Source organism: Stenella coeruleoalba (genome assembly GCF_951394435.1).
Source record: "Stenella coeruleoalba genome assembly, chromosome: 19".
Classification (NCBI taxonomy): Eukaryota; Metazoa; Chordata; class Mammalia; order Artiodactyla; family Delphinidae; genus Stenella; species Stenella coeruleoalba.
Genome location: NC_137165.1, coordinates 51,379,041 through 51,394,031, shown reverse-complemented (window position 1 = coordinate 51,394,031; position 14,991 = coordinate 51,379,041). Strand labels below are relative to the sequence as shown.

The following is a 14,991-nucleotide window of genomic DNA, read 5'->3' as shown; positions in this document are numbered from 1 at the left end:
GGGGGTAGGGAAATACATTTTGAAAAAGACACAAAAGTACTAATCGTAACAGAAAAGCCTGATGAATTCTACTGCAACAAAATTGAGGATTGTTTTGGATGAGTTAGCAGGGCACTAACAGAAATTACAAAGCATCTAGAACTTACTGAAAGTGAAAGCTGTTGGATACAGTGAAAGTCATTCTCAGAGGGAAATGTATTCCCTCAACTGCATTTATAGGAAAACAAGAAAGATTTCAAAGTAAGTGAACCACACTGTCTACTTTTGAAACCAGAAAAAGAACAACAAAATAAATCCAAAGAAAATAACAGGAAAGAAAATAAAAGCAGAAATGAGTGAAATAGAAAACAAACAAAAAATAGAACAAAATGAAGAGCTTGTGTTTTGAAAGGACTGATAAAATAGACAGTCCTTCAAAAAAAAAAAAGCATCAGGAAAAAAAGAAGGAATACTCAAATAAACAACACTGGAAATTAAAGAGAGCGCATAACCAAGAGATCAAAAAATATGATTAGAAATGACTTAATACCCTACATTTGAAAACCTCAATGAAATGGACACTTTTTAAAGAAAACACTTATTAGCATAAAATTGGCCCAGGAAGAAAGAGAAACATCTGAATAAGTCAGTAAGCAGAAAGGAAGATGAAATATTAAAGACCTACCCTCAAAAGGCAACTGGAAGTTGTAGACATAAAAAACAAAGACCTAAACTTCACAATTATTAACTAAAAATTCAGGAAAGCATCTTCATGACCTTAAAGTCGGGACAGTACTCCTAAAGAGAAGAAAACAGCAAAGCCACAAAGGACAGTATTAATAAACTTGACCACATGAGAATCTAAAAGACCTATAGTACAAGATAAGCAGACATATATTTGTTCCATTTATGTACGTAAGAGGCAAAATATTCGTATTTAGAATATATGCGACACCTACACAACAGGAAGGAAAGACAGCACAGTAGTAATGGGCAAACCCCGCTCCGCCCCGCAACAGGTATGACGCAGAAGAGACCTCATTTCCAAATGGCTGACCAACACGAAAAGCTGCAACTTCAATTTAAAACAACAGCCAGACACCTACGGGCACCCACCCAGTGAGCAAAAATCTTCAAGTTCTATAACATCAGTGTTTGAGAGGTTGTGGAATAACCTGTATTTACCCCGCACTGGGGAGGATGTTGGTGACGGAGCATTCGGACGGCAGCTTGTTAGTGACTTAAAACTGAAAACGTGCGTGCTGTCACTCTCAGCAGCTCTAATCCTGTTTTATCTGAAAAAAGAAAAAAAAATACGTATACCTCAAATGGTCTATACAAATATGTTCATTTTAACATGTAAAAAATAATAGCAAACAAATGTTTACTGTTTAAATGTCCACCGAAGGGTAGATAGGTAAGTAGACTGATGTGTCAAAATGATAGCAGAGCAAACAATAGTGAAAACAAACGAAGCAGAGCTATTTCAATCAATGTGGCTTGATTTCAAAAATGTTGCTGAGCGAAAAAAACAAGATACAGCATAATGTGTACAATATGATGTCACTTTCTTCTGATACCATTTTTATGAAACACAAACAATGTTATATGGTTCCAGATATATACAGGTGTGTCAAAGTATTTAAAGACATCTGGAAGGATACAGGTCAAACCAATAGAATTGGGGGAATACTGAGGGGTCTCAGGAGGACAGGGGAGGCAAGGAAATCAGGAGATGGATTAAAGGGAACATTCATTTCATCTGCAGTGCTTTACATTTTTAAAAGGAGAAAATGAAAGTAACTGTTGTGCAGGTATAATGATACGGGGACCCGGCAAGGGCAGGCACCCCAGGTTTGCCATGATTGTCGAGGAGCGTGTGCTCACAGGCAGACGTGAACCAGGAGGGGCTCAATATTCGTTGTTCAGGACGTTCAAGCAGGTGCCTGGGCACAGCCTCGAGTGGGTGTAAAGGTGAGGCGGGTGGCTAGAGCCAGGAGCTGGGCCCAGCATCCTTTCATTCCTTAAGTCTTTGCTGAGCACCTAGGAGAACTCTGTAAAAGGGAGTGTGTTGAGCTGCACCATGCAGGCCTGCAAGCCCTGTGCTGGCCCAGATTCAAGACCAAAGAGCCTGGAGTCAGTGACAGACACATCAATGGTTTAATGGATCGGGGAGCTTACATGTCGGAAGCAAGGTCCTGGAGTGACAGCCCACCATTCTGTGTGCAGTCCACGGCGGGCAGGACGTGGCGGCGTCTTTGCCCCCAGGGGGAGGGGGTGGTTACCAGTTATAGGGGGGAATTGACATCAGGTGGGCTCATCAGTTACCGGGGAACAAGCAGAGGGGCACACTCCTCACCGCCCCTTTGATAAGCTATCGTGTTGATGTTCAGATCTAAAACTAGAACAATCTAGCCTGGGCCAGGGACAAGTATGTAGGAAGGTCAGTCAGGTGAGTAGGGTGCAGGTGGAACAGGCATTGGTGGAGCAGGGGATGTAAGAGAGCAAGAGAACAAGCCACCTTGAGGGGCCTGACCATACAGAGCGATAGTTCAGAAGTAGTCTTTAATGGGATTTTTGCTCTCACCCCAGCTGGTCTGAGGTAGCGCTCTGAGTGAAGGGAAAGTGGGATTTACTGCAGAAGGAATGCACTGAGGAACGATAATAAGATAATAAGATTTTGAAGAAAAAGCCCCCCCAAAACAAAAACCAAACAAACAAAAACCGATAACGGCCTTGCAAGGCAGGCTATTATTTTGAGAGGTTTTTCTAAATTCCTGTGTCCTCCCCCTGTCGTAGTTAGATTCGGCTACCAAAATACCATCGGCTTAAATCAGACCGTAGTTTATTTTCCTTACATAGGAATTCAAACACCAGCAGTCCAGGGCAATACTGTGGTCCGTGCCACTGGGGGAGCCAGGCCCCTTCTCTCTGGTTGCTCCATGCCCTCCCCATGTGGCTTCTGTCTTACAGTCTCAGATGGCTGCTGCAGTGCCTACCATCACACCTCACACCCACCTGGCCGCCAGCCGAAAGCAGGGAAGAAAAAGTGGGGGGCGCGTTCCTTTCTTTTGCAGGCACAGCCAGAATTGCAAGTGTGACTTCCATTCTCATCTGGAAACCAGAACGTGCTCGCCAGGCCCCTCTAAGCTGCTGGGGATGTTGTCTTCATCTGGGCAGCCAGCAGCCAGCTGCCAGCTAAAACATGGGCTTCTCTCCCTAAAGTACAAGGGGATGAGGGATATTGGGGACAATTTGTTGCTGCCACACCCTTCAGCATATGAACAACGAAGCCTGTGGAGCAGGTGACCTGGTTCTCGCTCCTGGCCCTGGGAGATTGTGGAGGCTGGAAGGGAGAGAGTGGAGGAAGGCAAAGCAAGCAGGTGTGAGTCCAGGTCTCCGCTGGGCCCAACCGAGGGGCAGACGTGGCAGCCAGCGCAGGAAACACGAGGTGCGCAGCACCAAGCCGGTGGCACAGTTGGTCGGTCAGGCAGGGGAGGTCCCCAGGCTCAGGTTCCCGAGCCCACCTGGCTTCCTGTGCTGGCATGGACAGAGCCAGGAGGTGTCGGTGGGGCCCCCATGGCGGGGCAAGGGGGCTCTGCAGCAAGGCTGCAGCGAAGATTCACAGGTAGGGCTGCCAGATTTAGCAAACTCAGGATCCCAGTTCACTTTGAACTTTGGGTAAATGAGAAAGAATTGCATAGTATGATCATGTCCCGTTTCCATTTGTTGTTTATCTGGAAATCAAATTTAATTGGGTGTCCTGTACTTTATCTGGAAACGCTACAAGGTGAGGGTTTTAGGGGGCCTAGCCAGGCTTTGGAGGGGTGTGGAGGCCCAGCGGGACCAGCGTGAGCTCAAGGCAAACATGGGGACCTCCAGGCTCGCCCTGACCCAGGACAAGGATCTTGAGACCAGGAGCCCCAGGGACCTGCAGGGCAGGCGGCAAAGCAGGGGCCAATGCAGAGGCCACAGAGCAGAGTCTTCCCTGCTGCTCTGGGGAGGGTGTGCAGGGTGACTTAAACTTCCCTGCTCCCCCAGACCAGAGGACAACACTGCCAAGAGGAGCAGGGAAGGGAGGCCTGAGTATTTTTCCCCCCAGAGACTGAGCATTACCCTAAAGAATCTCTAAGAACTAGGTTTGAGTTCTGAGGATGGCAAGTTTATTTTTACCACTAAGCTGCAGGTAAGCGGCTTAAATGCAGATCGAATGCAGACTCCACGTCTTCTGCGCTCCCCTGAGCACAGCCAGAGGGGGGTCTTGACCCTGCGCCCCCTTCTCAAGGCAGACTTCCCAGGGCTTTGCAGTCCCTGTCCTCCCTGTGATCACTGCCGCCTGCTCCCGAGGGCCCTGTCTTCCCTTGCAGCATGGCCGGGATACGTATTCCACAGCCTAGTCATTTTCCCCACTCTCGGGGTTTATGGAAGCTTGGGGCCTCATAAAGTTCAACGTCTGCAGTGATAATAAAGAGGCCCACAGAGCTTGGCTTGGGCAGCAGGACACTCCCGGCTGTACGAAGGGGTGTTGGGGGTTGGGTGAGGGGCGCCTTGGGTGGGCCCAAACTCAGCCCTGCGGGGCCCAGCCTTGAGTCCAGGCGCTTCTCCTCACACTCCACACGCTGGGAACCCCTCTGTGCCCAAGATGCTGGGGAGGTGCCACATCTGAGATACCTCCAGGCCCTGTGGGCTTGGGGCCCTGCAGATTTGGGGGTGTAGAAAAAAATGTGTGCTTCAGTGGAAACTATGCATGGTCTACACACTGCACATCCTGCTGTTATCTGATCCTAGCTTTTTTAAAAAGTTGAGGTATAGTTGATGTACAATATTATATAAGTTTCAGTACAACATGGTGATTCACAGTTTTTAAAGGTTATGCTCCATTTATAGTTATTATAAAATATTGGCTATATTCCCTGTGTTGTACACTATATCCTTGCAGCTTATTTATTTTATACATACACAGTAGTTTGTACCACTTAATCTGATTCTAGCTTTTTATCATCTTCTTTACAATGTGTAAATTGTCTTGTCCAGACGTTCAGTGATCTTGCCCACCCCCCACTCCTGCGGAAAAACTCATTCTGCCTCTATTAACGTTCTCATTTCAATATTCCTGATCTATAAAAGGCTCTCTTTTATGATTCGCTTTTGAACTGGTTATAATACCTGTCTGGTTCCTTCTCTGATTAACGAATAGGACAGTCTTTAACATTTGTCTATTTTTATACCTGAATGAGAATTATTATTTCACCTTTTTCTGAAAATTATCTTTGAATAGGGATTAGACGAATTGAGTTCAGATATCGCTTCTACAATTTACTGACTTCGTGACCTTCGGGAGATCGCTCATCTGCAAAAGGAGGCCGGCGAGGCCGGAACTGGTACAAACGTGCTTTCCGGAGCCCTGGGCTCAGACCCCGCCCCCTCCCCGCCCCTCGTCTCGGCCCCTCCCCTCCACAGGCCCCGCCCCCAGACCGTCCTCCTCTACAAAGGCCCGGCAGCAGGTGAGCCAGCCCATGGCGCGAGCCGGGAGTCTGTCCGGAGCCCGGTCGGGGCGGGGCATCAGCGCCGAGAAGTCCCCATTGGCCGGCTGGCGGTGTCAGGGGCAGGTTCCAGACTGCGATTGGCCGGCAGCCGGGCTGCCGGGCGGCGCGGGCGGGGCAACGTCATGGAGGCCGCGGGCGCCCGGACCCGGGCGGCTGCGCGGCGGCGGGGCCGGCGGCTGCGGGGGCCGGCGACCCTGAAGGAGCAGCGGGATCCCCAGCCAGGCGGGCGGCTGCTGCAGAGGAGGTGGGTAAGAGACCGGTGGGCGAATCCTGCGGCCCCGTCCCGCGGCCGGGCAGTGGGGCCAGAGTCGATGGGCGCCCGGCCCAGGCCCCGGGAGGCGCGCTGGGAGCTCCGGGCGCAGGACAGCAATCTTCGGCCCCCAAGTCCCCTGTCGGCGGCGGGTCCTGCCCGCCGCCCCAGCCCGCACAGCAGCAGGCACGGACAGAGTCTCGGAACCGGGATGCGACCTCAGCAGCGGGCCAGGCTGGGAATCCTGGCGCCCTGGCGGGAAGCTTTGACATCCTCATCTGCGAAATGCGTTGATCGTGCCTCCCATCCCTGGCGGTGGATCTGCGCAGAGGATCCGAGTGTGGCATTTTTAATTGCTCAGGGCAGGCCAGCGTGTGTAATTAGGATTATTCGTGCCCATGCTGGGCAGGAAAGGGGTTGGTGCCTGGAGCGGGGACATCTGAACTGGTCTTTGAGGAGGTGGAGGATTTCAGTAGGTGGAGAATGGACAGAAGGGTGTTCCAGTTTGAGGGAACAGAATGGGCAAAGGCACGTTTCCATAGTTTGCATTAAAAAATGTAAGCCCGAGGCCATCTCCCCCTGCATGTCTAAGTGCGGGCTGGTCTGTTGGCTTCAAAGTGCTCTTTTTCTTTACCCTTTTATTTAAAAGAAATTTAACTCCTTCTTTGCTTAGAATTGAAGAGGATCAAGAAGAAGCAGTCTTTCGAGAAGTGGTCAGTTTTACCCCAGACCCTTTGCCAGGTGAGAAGGACTGAGGCTCTGAACACCTGTGTCCGTGTTCACGCTTGGAGCTTCTGGACAGGGCTGTCCCCTCCCCATCTCAAGTTTTCTGTTATTAATCCCGTAATTTCCACTGATGCCTCGCTGTTTCCCTCCTCTGAACCAGTTCGATATTATGACAAGGACACCACCAAGCCCATCAGCTTTTACTTGTCTTCCCTGGAGGAACTCTTGGCATGGACGCCCAACATGGAGGACGGCTTTAACGTGGCCTTAGGGCCCCCCGAGTGTCGGCAGCCCCCTCTGAGCAGCAGGAGGCCCCGGACTTTGATGTGCCATGACATGATGGGCGGGTACCTGGATGACAAGTGAGGACACTGCGAGGGCATCGCCTGGCGGGAGGGGACGGAGGGGCGGGAGCATGCCGTGTGACAGGAGCACCGGATGGGGAGTCGGGAGATGGGGCATCAGCCCACACTGCCACCACCTGGGAGAGGAACTCAGGCCTCTTTGTTTCGTCTGTAGGAAGAGGGCACTGGATTAGGCAATAGCTGATGCCTCTTTCAGCTCTGAAACTGTTTGATTCTGGGGACTACCTGCACCTGAAGTCTGGGGGGCCGGAGAGGGCGCCACAGCTGGGACCCTCTTCAGATGGCCTGGCCCAGAAACTTCGTTCTTCAGCTGATTCCTTTTCTTCATCCTCCTCACTCGAGCTCCCTTCCATCTTGGCCCACTGGCTCTGGAGTCGTTCCACCCCCTCCCCCCCCCCCGCAGCCGGGGGCGCTTCCTCCAGGTTGCTGCGGGGTCAGCCTAGAGATCTTAAACGTCCATAAAACAATCTTGGACATGACGATTGTTGGGAAGGCTTGAGTCAGAGCTGGCCATCAAGGTACAGACAGAGGCGGGTGATGTAACCTCGGGTGTAGCTCACGTGGTTGTCAACCCCAACCTTACCTGCAGGCAGGCCGTGTCCTGGGGAGCTGCTGACCTCAGAATAGAGTGGGACCCCAGGCACGGGAGCTCTGCATGAGCCCCTCCCCATCTCTTTCCTTCTGTCCTGTGTTTGTCTGCTTTTTGAGGCTAGACACGCTCAGTCCATCGGGTCCCATGCGGGGGGTACCTGCACGGCCTGGTGAAAACGCTTCCCTTGCGACCAAGCCTGTCAACGTCCGGGCTGTGGCCTATGCTGCTTCTCAGCGCAGTCATTAGGCAGGGCCTGGCTCACAGCAAGCGTGCCGTTAGCGCCGACCGGATGGAACCGAAGAGAATCCTCACTCACTCGCCATTGCCCTCTCTTTTCACCGTGGGGTCGTCGTGTCCTTGTCTGTTTCTGGGTCCTGACTTTGTTCTCTTTCTTCACTAGGTTTATTCAGGGCTCAGCCACGCAGAACCCCTATTCCTTCTACCACTGGCAGTACATCGACATCTTTGTGTACTTCAGCCATCACACGGTCACCATCCCCCCAGTAGGCTGGACCAACGCTGCCCACAGGCATGGGGTCTGTGTGCTGGGTAAGAGCCAGGGACCCGCCTCCAACCCTGCCAGACTCGTTGGCACACCTGCCAGGTGATCCAGTGATGAAAGGGCTTGGGCTGGGCTTCCCTGGTGGTGCAGTGGTTGAGAGTCCGCCTGCCGATGCAGGGGACACGGGTTCGTGCCCCAGTCCGGGAGGATCCCACATGCCGCGAAGTGGCTGGGCCCGTGAGCCACGGCCACTGAGCCTGCACATCTGGAGCCTGTGCTCCGCAACAGGAGGGGCCACAACAGTGAGAGGCCCGCGTACCGCAAAAAAAAAAAAAAAAAAAAAAAAAAGGGCTTGGGCTTTGGCTGCTTCGTACTGGGTAGAGCTCCTTACCTGCCTTGATGGGTTAGGACAGGCAAAGGCAAACTTTTTCTGGAAAGGACCAGATAGTAAATATTTTCAGCTTTCCAGGCCACTGGGTCACCATTGGAACTGCCAGAGAGACAATAGCCCCCACAGACAATAGACAAACAAATGGGCTGGGCTGTGATCCAGTAAAGCCGTTTTTACACGAAGAGGTGGGGGGCTGGATACGGGCTGTAGGTGGTCCACCCCTGGGGAGAGCAGTGCACCGCAAGCTTTCTCCTGAATCCGAATCATTTACTGGCTTGTCTAACACTGATTTTGGGGCCCCGCCCCCAGGGGATCCGATTCATTTGATATCTGGGGACGCTGGGAATTTGAAATTCTAATAAGTTTGCAGGCGACAGTGACGCTGCTGGTGCAGGAACCACACCTTGGGAACTGCTGGGTCAGAGGGGAAATGATCCCCGGGCCCGACCTTGTTTCTCTCCCGTCCCACAGGGACTTTCATCACCGAATGGAAAGAAGGGGAGCGGCTCTGTGAGGCCTTTCTGGCTGGGGACGAGCGCTCATACCAGGCGGTGGCCCGTCAGCTGGTCCTGATTGCCCAGTTTTTCCGATTCGATGGCTGGCTGATCAACATCGAGAACTCTCTGAGTGTGAGCACGCCTGCCCCTGGCGCCTGGCCCGCCGGCCCCTGTGCCCCGCGGGGACCCTCCATCGCACTCCTCGGCCTCATCAGGCCGGTCCCTGCTACGGCAGCACTTCCTCCGTCTCAGTTAGAGCCGGCTCCTACGCCTCTGCCTCTTCACAGGGAGATGGATGTTCTCCACCGCGGTGTCCAGAAACCTTGCGCGCTGAGCTTTGCTTCTCTGGCTCCTTCAAGGCGGCCTCTGCTTTGCTCGCGCCGCATGTGTGGCTTCCTCCACGCTGCCTTCCCCTTTCATTGCGTTTTATCGTTTCCTGATTGCTGTGTCCATGTCCTTCCTGCATCAGAAAGAACGGAAAGTCGGACCTCTGGCTGGACCCTCTGCTCGACAGCCGTGGGGCTGAGGGGCTTCCGGGACCAGGACCCGTTTGCTCCTGGGGTTAAATGTCCTCCTGTCTGTCCTGTGCCAGGCGCTTCTCACGACAGACCTCTCTGGGCCTCACGGAAGGTCTGTCTCCTTCCCTGTCTCCAGCTGGCCGCCGTGGGGAACGTGCCCCACTTCCTCCGGTACCTGACCACTCAGCTGCATCAACAGGTCCCCAGGGGCCTGGTGCTCTGGTATGATAGCGTGGTGAGCAGCGGGCAACTCACGTGGCAGGATGAGCTCAACGAGCACAACAGGTGAGCCTGCAGGAGGGCGGCCTGGGCCCCTGGACAGGGGCAGGAGCTCCCTCTGCCTTCCGGAGGTGTTGCCGGCATGGCTGCCTTGGGGAAAGTGAGGGACGGGCAGAGTTGTCTGACACCCCGAGCACCACCAGAGAGAAGGAGCGCCTGGTCAGCCCGGCCGTGCCCAGCTTTACGGGCCACAGTCTGTGGGCTGGGTCCCGGAGGCAGCCCGCAGTCTGTGGGCTGAGCGGATGCAGGTGCTTGAGGGGAGAAGGCCCGGGCTTTACAGCCCACCCTTGCCGCCCCCAGGGTGTTCTTCGATTCCTGCGATGGCTTCTTCACCAACTATAACTGGCGGGAGGAACATCTGGAGCGGATGCTGGGGCAGGCTGGGGAGCGCCTGGCCGACGTGTACGTGGGAGTGGATGTGTTCGCCCGGGGCAATGTCGTCGGGGGCCGGTTCCACACGGACAAGGTGGGTGGTGGCCTTTGAGGCCGGGGAGGTGGTGGCAGTGGCCCGGGTGCCTGCTGTCCTTGTGGACCTTTCATTGCCATCTGCACCTCAAGGGAAAGAGAGGCAGCGGTGATCCTCCCCAGAGTGGGGAAACGGAAGCACCAAGAAACAAGGTCTGCCCTAAAATCCTACCTTGCAGCCCATTTCTGCAGTCAGATGGTACCATTTTTACCTAGGCGTTAATGTCCAAGGCACCTCTTCCGACTGCTGGTCTCATCTGTAGCTTTACTTCCTTTTGGACTGCGTGCTTGCAGGGCACTGAGCTAGCATTGTAAAGCGAGAACGGGGACTCAGAGGAAAGCCGGGGGGCATATTTTGGTGTTTCCTTAGCCCAGGGCGAAGGACTGAGGTGAAACTCCCACAGTTTCGGGAACTGCTGGTTTGATAACTAGTGAGGTTTTATTGGCGAGGCAGGCGGTGTCAGTAGTGAGAAAAGAGAAGAGGGGCCCGCGGGGGCTGCTGCACCTGGTGTGGGATAATTGGGGAATCAGCCTGTCCCGGGGCTGTCAATCCTACCCTTCCCGGGCGCCGTGGGGACGTTCTCAACTCATTAATTAAGCTTTAAGTGAATACATTTAATCCAATAACTGAAGATTCTCTCCGCCCCCTGTGAGGCTGATAATATAGTGTGAAGTGTAGTGAGAGAGAGACGTGTATCCCGTGGGCGCCCCCAGTGCTGGCCCCTGCCCCTCGGACATTCCCCTCTGCGCCTCCCCGCCGCCCGCGCCCTCTTCTGGGCGGCTGCAGAACTGCAGGGTCGAGCCCTAAACGCCCGGAATGGCGCTGGGGCTCCTGCCTCCCTTTCCAGGCTCCCCGCTTCCCCAAACCCCCCATCGCCATGCGTGGACGCTGGTTGCTGGGACGGGGTCATCTCCCTGACTGCTGTCTCCCTAGTCACTGGAGCTGATCCGGAAGCACGGGTTCTCGGTGGCTCTGTTCGCACCTGGCTGGGTGTACGAGTGTTTGGAGAAGGGGGATTTCTTCCAGAACCAGGACAAGTGAGTCCTGCGTGTCCCGGGGCCTGAGTGTGGCCCGTGGCAGGGAGGGTCTCAGGTGATTTCGCCAGCTTTTGGCCTTGCTCCCCTGGGGGTGGGGTTAAGGCAGGGCAAGGGGTTCAGCTGCCCTGGCTGCTCCTGGGGGTCGTGGAGACCAGTTAGTTACGCAGGAAGGACCAAGGTTGGGTACCCCGAGGGACCACTTCCTGCAGACTTGCAGTGGGGGGCTGCGGTCACTCGAGAAGGAGTGCCAGAAAGACTGGAGTCGCAAGAGTGAGTTCAGGGCGTCACGGAGCCCTCTGTGGACCTGAGTCTCCATGCGTTTCCCCGCAGGTTCTGGAGTTTGCTGGAACGCTATCTGCCCACGCACAGCATCTGCTCCTTGCCCTTTGTCACTTCCTTCTGCCTGGGCATGGGGACTCGAAGAGTCTGTTATGGCCAGGTGCGTGGGTCCCGTGCTGGGTGGCCGGGGGCGAGGGGCTTCCTGGATGTGCCGCATGTTGGCGAAGGGGCTGCCTTCTCCCTCGTCTTTGGTCCTCACCTGGGACCGGTGGGGGGGGCCTTGGGCGTGACGGCTCCGTCTGCCCCCTGCCCTCCCTCCACTTCTGTCTCTTTCTTCAGGAGGAGGCCGTGGGGCCCTGGTACCACCTGAGTGCCCAGGAAATCCAGCCCCTGTTTGGAGAGCATAGGCTGGAAGGGGACGGACGGGGCTGGGTGAAGATGCACTGCTGCCTGGAAGATGCCTGGAACGGGGGCAGCTCTCTGCTTATCCGGGGGCTGATTCCACCTGAGGTTGGAAACGTGTCTGTGAGGTAGGTGAGTGAGTGGGGCTGAGACGTAGGGCCTGTCAGCTTCCCCCATCGTCCATGTCAGTCGCCTAACTGGGCAGGTGGGCAGCAGAGGCCAGAGTGAGTACAGAGCCGGGGTTTTGTTTTATTGTGTGAAAAACACGCAACATACAGTTTACCATCTTCACCGCTTCTGAGTGTCCAGGAGAGTAGCGTCAGCTACCTGCACACTCTTGTGTGCATTTTCCTTTCGCAGACCTGAGGCTGGCCTCGCGGGCAGCCCGCTCCCCATCCCCGTCCTGGAGGGAGAAGTTGGCGGATGGGACCCGGAACAGTCCCGCTTCCCAGCAGTTTCCCTGTGGCCTCTCATCACAGGACCTTCCTCCTCCAGGTTATTCTCCCTGCAGGTCCCAGTGCCGCCCAAGGTTTTCCTGTCCATGGTGTACAAGCTAGAAGGACCTTCGGCTGTGGGGGTGGCTTTGGAGCTCACCACGGGGGATGCAGGCAGCTGTCACGTGGGAGGCATCTCGGCGCTGAGCGGTGAGGGGATGGCTCCTTCCTTCCTCACAGGCCTCTGCCTTCTCAGGGGACGTCTCGGGGAGGAGGAAGCTAGAAAGCTGCATGGGGTGCGGGGGCAGCTGGGGTTGGGGGCACTGCTGTGGTCCAGGCCTGGACAGGGAGTTTCGCCCTTCAGCTGGAACCTCTGGGCTGTGGCCCTGCGGTGCGGGTGGAGGTGTGCTCCCATGGGGGGTCTTGTGCCAGCTGCGCCCTGAGAGCGAGGACGTCCATGGGCCAGTCCTGGTCATCCATCCCTGAGTTTTCCTCCTCTCCTCCCTGTTCCCCCATCGGGCCGAGAGCACCTGGGGCCACCAGGGAGTCTTGCTGGGCCCCCGGCTCCCGATTCAGTGACACCTTCCAGTGCGGTTTCCTTTGGACTCTCCTTGTTAAAGTCTTGTGTCTCCTGCCCCAGCAGAAACGAGCTCAAGGCGCAGTCCCCGACCCCTCCGGGTGCCCCCGACCAAGCTGGCCAAATGGGTGGGCCGCTGCGGCCAGCAGCTCAGCGGGGGCTGGGTCCAGCGGTGAGTCCCTCCCCTTCCTGTTGAATCCCCTGCCAGGGATGGCCACGCTGGGGTGGGGATTGAAGAGTGAGGGACTGTCCACTGAGAAACCCCAGAAATGGCGGGAATGGAGGGGCCCTGGGTCGACCCCTCGGATTTCAGGCAGCTCAGTGACACAAGACCGCAGGATCCACTTTGGGATGGAGCTCCCTGTGGCTCGGGGCCTCTGAGCAGCCAGTCTGAAGGTGCCGAGCTGAGGCCCCTTGGGACCGGCCTGTTTGCCTCTCCCAGCTGCTACGAAGTGAATCTGCGGGGCTGCCTCCTGCAGGCCCTCTTCGTTAATTTCTCCCGGCCTCCGGGCAGCCAGGAGGAGGAGAACTTCGTCTGTCGCCTTGGAGAGATCCAGGTGAGGTATCTCAGGGAGCCGGCTGGGGCTCGGCTGGGGCATCTGTCCGGCTGCAGATGAGGCCGAGCACCCCCCTGCTGCCTCCGCTGGCCCGGGGGGATTGGGGCAGAGGTGCGGGGGGTGGACCTTGCAGGGCCAGGCGCCCTCCAACCAGCCCTGGGCTCTCGGGCCGTGCTGAGCCTTCTCTCTTCTGGCAGGTGGTGGATGCCAATAGCCTGCTGACGCCTCTGCCTCAGGTGCAGGCCGTGACTGTCTCGCAGGTGCGCTGGCAGCCGGCCGCCTCCGAGGGGGAGAGCGGCCCCGCTGGGCTCCGGCTCAGCTGTACTCTGCACTGGGCCTACCTCCTCCCTCACGTCCGTTGCTTCCGGATCCACTGCTGCCGAGGGTCAGGAGGTGACTCTCCTTGCAGGGGGCCGTCGGAGCCAGAGAAGCCCACGCTCCTGGGCCTGGCTTTTGTCAACCGGTATCGGATAGTGGACCTAGCAGTGGCACCCGCAGAGCCTGGCCGGGATGGCCGTGTGGAGTTCCTGGTGGAGCCCATCCCCAAGGAGGGGTTTCTGGTGCCGCGGGCCGAGTGGGGCAGGGCGGCCATGCTGTACTCCACGCCCCGCACATGAGCGGCCATTAAAGCACAGAGTCTCCCACCTCAAGGATAAGACTTCTTCCGCTCTGGGGCCTCACCCGTGTGCGGGGAAGGCCCGGGTCCCAAGGGCTGGGCCAGAAGGTCACGGGCCCCGGAAGGCTGTGGGCTGTGGCTCTTCGTTGGGGCATTGGGATAGGAAAACTGAGAAGTCAGTTTGCTGAGTTGATAATTCCAGCGGTGAATGGACCCCCCCCCCCCTTTTTGTCTAATCCCTCTCCGTAGTATACAGTTTCCGGGTACAAGTGAAAAGATTTGGGAAAATTTAGTCTAGAAAATTCCATAAAGGGAATTGCCTAATAGGCTGAAAGACGCTTATGCTGACAATGGTGACCTTTTATTCCTGCAGTTGGGACGATTAGAAGCGAGCTTAATGGTGGCGAGAGGGCCTCGGAGTAGGGCCTTGAGATGCTTCCAAGGGTGGGAATGAGATAGAGGGGCCCCGATGGGGGAGGAGAGCAGTGGGGTGGGGGGGGCAGTAGCTCAGGAACAGTGGCCCCTGCAAGTGCTGAGAGGGTGTCCCCGGGGGACCTCTTCCCCAGGAATGGGAGCCCCAGGCCAGGCTGCGCCAGGTCACACCAGCCCCAGGCAGGGCAGGCACCCGGGCCAGACCACCTCGTGTCCTGGCTTTCCCAGTTTACCGTCCCCCTGAGCCAGAGCCACTTCCAAGCATTCCCATCGGCCCTGTGTCCTGCTTCGTCTCTTCCGGGTCATAGGTGCAAGCTGGCGAGCCCAGTGAGCTCGAGCAGCAGGAGGCCGGGCAGGGCCCAGGAAGGCCCTCGGGGGGCACCCAGCAGCCCCCCAGCCCTGGTTGCAGGCTCCGGGCCGCCTCCGTCACACCCTCTGGCTCCATCGCTCCCTTGAGCAGGTGTTAGTCCAGAGCATCAAGGCATCGGGACGGCGGCCCGCCCCACTGGGGCCCCTTCCTCCCGCTTCCTTCTCTCTCCCCGCACC

General features: G+C 56.2%; 1 protein-coding gene across 4 annotated transcripts; it reads left to right on the top strand.

Moving 5' to 3' along the window:
* Positions 1-5,647: 5,647 nt before the first annotated feature.
* On the top strand, positions 5,648-14,035 carry ENGASE (endo-beta-N-acetylglucosaminidase; the record flags this gene model as incomplete). Of its 4 annotated transcripts, XM_079903843.1 has the most annotated exons (14): positions 5,648-5,769; positions 6,449-6,516; positions 6,662-6,863; positions 7,859-8,007; positions 8,823-8,980; positions 9,503-9,651; positions 9,946-10,111; positions 11,045-11,148; positions 11,479-11,587; positions 11,767-11,957; positions 12,325-12,473; positions 12,907-13,012; positions 13,283-13,397; positions 13,595-14,035. In XM_079903843.1, 14 exons carry the CDS (start codon positions 5,648-5,650, stop codon positions 14,012-14,014), a joined length of 2,208 nt encoding a protein of 735 aa, XP_079759969.1. In that variant the 3' UTR covers positions 14,015-14,035. The 4 variants fall into 4 exon arrangements, 3 of the variants coding, with proteins under 3 accessions (XP_079759969.1, XP_079759968.1, XP_079759970.1); XM_079903842.1 differs by having other exon boundaries at positions 8,823-9,651; XR_013824972.1 differs by lacking the exon at positions 12,325-12,473 and having other exon boundaries at positions 8,823-9,651; positions 13,595-13,729.
* Positions 14,036-14,991: the final 956 nt, after the last annotated feature.